This window comes from Gekko japonicus, unplaced genomic scaffold (genome assembly GCF_001447785.1).
Source record: "Gekko japonicus isolate JY-2015 unplaced genomic scaffold, Gekko_japonicus_V1.1 scaffold137, whole genome shotgun sequence".
Lineage (NCBI taxonomy): Eukaryota > Metazoa > Chordata > Lepidosauria > Squamata > Gekkonidae > Gekko > Gekko japonicus.
Window position 1 is genome coordinate 1185626 of NW_015174276.1, and position 3052 is coordinate 1188677.

The window sequence follows — 3052 nt, forward strand, 5'->3', positions numbered from 1 at the left end:
CAAGGAAAACGATTGATGGTTCTCTTCTCCTCCTTCCCCCCCAAACTCTTACTCTTCCTGTTTCTAAATCCTTGGAGAGTGGTTGTTTCTGTGTTACGTTGGTTGTGACATTCAAAATTCTATACTGAGGCTCTGCTCCAGTTCTGATGAGTTTGTGAGCTCCATATGAAAATGCTTATTCGTGACTCTGATGAAGACTGGAAATCTGATCTAACCTGGGAAACAGGTTAGTCTGCAAGAAAGCCACACAGTCTATTGGAAGAGTTGTATATGCTTGCTGGTGAATTGTTATTTGTGGAACACAGAAGTTTCAAGTGGCCTTGATGCCACTATTCCCCCCGAAAAAAAGATTTACCAGTTGAATTGAGCAAGTCACTATTTTTTCAGAAGACTTACCTGTTGAATTGAGTTACCTTTATGATTTGGATTTAGCTTTGTAATTTATGTGTTTAGTTGTCTGACGTGGTGTTGTACATGTTTAAAGTGCACTTTGGAAGTTTCATTCTAGTAGAAGATTCTTGAAGTATATAAATCTAATGACATGTGAATTTGTAATAGTCTGTATTTGGTTCACGCATTGTTTATAAGTGAATCTTCACAGTATTTTTGCCATTTGTGGATTGGCATCCAGCATGACAACACTAAATATCTGTAATTGTAAAGCTTTGTTTGGGCCTCGAGCTCACAGTGCATTTCTCTTGTAGCCATCCGCATTGCTAATTAATTGCCCACCCTTTAGTTAGAATGGCTAACGCTGGTTTCAGCTGCACATTTTTTTCCCCCCTTTCCCATCTTGCATCACTCTCAGTTAATCCACGCGGTGCATCAACCATGTTTGTCTTTCCTTCCAGTGGCTGTGACATCCCGTCCTGATTGCTACTGGGGGCGCAACTGCCGGACTCAGGTCAAAGCACACCACGCCATGTGAGTTGTTTGCCCCTGGCCCCACCACCCTTGGAACATGAAACAGTTTTTGGAGTAAGGAGAGGTGACCACCCCCAGGCCTGTGTACCAGACAGCGGCACATCCTCGGCATGGGTGGGTGGAGGGGACCAAAGCAAGGCCCTACTGCACTGGCAACCACTGGTGGAGTTGTGCTGACTCCCAGCATGTGTGGCCAAGCAGAACCCTCTTCTCTCCCCCATCATATTGGCTTGCCAGCACACTAACCTCTTCTCAGTTAAGGCCCTGTATGGGGTGGGGGTTGGTGGGTATTTGTGTGTGTGCCTGGAAGTCATGGTTGACTTCTGGTGACGCCTAGTGGGGCTTGGATGTTAAGAGGTGGCATTCAGAGAGCCAGTTCAGAGGTGACATTCAGGGAGCCAGTTTGGTGTAGTGGTTAGGAGCACAGACTCTAATCTGGGAGAACCGGATTTGATTCCCCACTCTTCCACATGCAGCTGCCGGTATGACCTTGGGTCAGTCACAGTTCTCTCAGAGCTCTCTCAGCCCCACCTACCTCACAGAGTGTCTGTTGTGGGGAAGGGAAGGGAAAGGAGATTGTAAGCCACTCTGAGACTTCTTCGGGTAGTATAATCCAGTCTCCTCCCCCTCCTCCTCTTGCCTGCCTCTGCCTCCCAGCCCTGGTATTCCTTGGAGCTATTCCTGCCTCCCATCCAAGTACTTGGCAGGATCGCCCCTGCTTAGCTTCTGAGATCTGATGAGATCAGGCTTGCCTGGGCACAATCCAAAACAGTTGCCTCCCACTGTTTAAAAAGTTCCCACATTCCTCTCTGTTCCCGCAACTTTTTCTAGCTCCCAGAAAGATCACTCCTGGGCTCGTGAGATCTGTGCAGAGGAAATAGCCATGTGGGTCGGTCAAGGGCTGGAGTGCAGAGGAAATCGTCCCCTTTCCTCAGTGCAGCTCAACTTGTGGAAGAGGAAGGTGGAACAATTTAATACCCTTGTCGTTGGTCGCTCCAGCCCACACCACTGTTCCCTGTGTGGGTCCTGCGACTCTGGGAATGATGGTTCCAGGGGCTGGAAAAGGGGCTTCAGGAACACAAAGGGAAATTCGACATTGCATGCACAGATATAGTAAAAGACAAGCCACTGGATTTCTATATTACTAACAGATCTTGCTTTCGGTGAGGGGAGTTGGGTGGTTGGGTGAATACACACATGTTTCCCTAACTGTGAAATTTAGCGACACTAGTTTTACAGGTTCACCTCAAGTGGCCTGCCATGCAACCCTTTTAACTTTGTTCACTTTTTTGTTTGTTGTTTCAGGAAATTCAATCACATTTGTGAACAGACCCGATTCAAAAACTGAAGGTGGCTTCGGGGAAACTGAAACGAACCCGGTTCTTTCAACCTGCTAGAAGGGAAAAGAGAGGAAAAGAAGGGGAAATTAAACTTGAAAAGCTGACTTTGCAGTAATTGCTCCCTCATAGCAGGGAGTCAGTAACTTTCTTCCATCGGGTACTCTGATGTGGTATCCTTCATTTGTAAAGTTTTTCAGGGTAGACCCCCCCCCCCCCGCTTTGTGAAAAAGCATTGAACAAACCATTCACTCATGATTACAACTGCCCTGGTTCTGTTTCTTCACATTGTCACATGACAGCATCTCTAAATCAAAGGATAGTCCCAGCATTGAGTAATTAAGGGGGGGGGGTTGGTAGACACCGAGCTTCCCAATGGTGGGGCACGTGAAATTGTTGCGACGGAGTGTAGAAGAACTTTGTCCTTCCTTCCCACTCCGGACCTAGCCGGTGTCATGCAGAACTCTTTTGGCTGTGTCTGCATGGGTCGTCATAAGGGGATTGGTTGCATGGTAGCCATCTTCCACCAATCAGCATGGCCCGCCCACAATGGCCATTGGTAGGTTCTGCAGTTACCAGTGGCATTGTGATGAAAGCCGTCCTGCCATTTTTAGGACATGCCCTTTTGAGGGTGTCAGTACTTTTTTCCTGTGTCATGCAGTAGGAGAAACTGGGACCTATTTTTCCTTTTGTTTTGTTGGGGTTTTTTAAATGCTCCTCTAGAGTCGTCATGGCTGCATGCCTTCCCCCCCCATCAGTTTTCTTGTGTTCAAGGGCAAGTGAGGGCAGGT

The 3052-nt window shown here is 47.4% G+C and overlaps 1 protein-coding gene across 1 annotated transcript in view; it reads left to right on the forward strand.

Annotated features, from left to right (window-relative positions):
- CHFR (checkpoint with forkhead and ring finger domains, E3 ubiquitin protein ligase) overlaps nucleotides 1-3008 on the forward strand; it is a 37339-nt gene extending 34331 nt beyond the window's left edge. The window contains exons 17-18 of the mRNA XM_015423784.1: nucleotides 852-924; nucleotides 2230-3008. Of these exons, the coding sequence (XP_015279270.1) occupies nucleotides 852-924; nucleotides 2230-2272 (116 nt within the window). The 3' untranslated portion in view covers nucleotides 2273-3008. The remainder of the gene's footprint in view (nucleotides 1-851; nucleotides 925-2229) is intronic.
- Nucleotides 3009-3052: the final 44 nt, after the last annotated feature.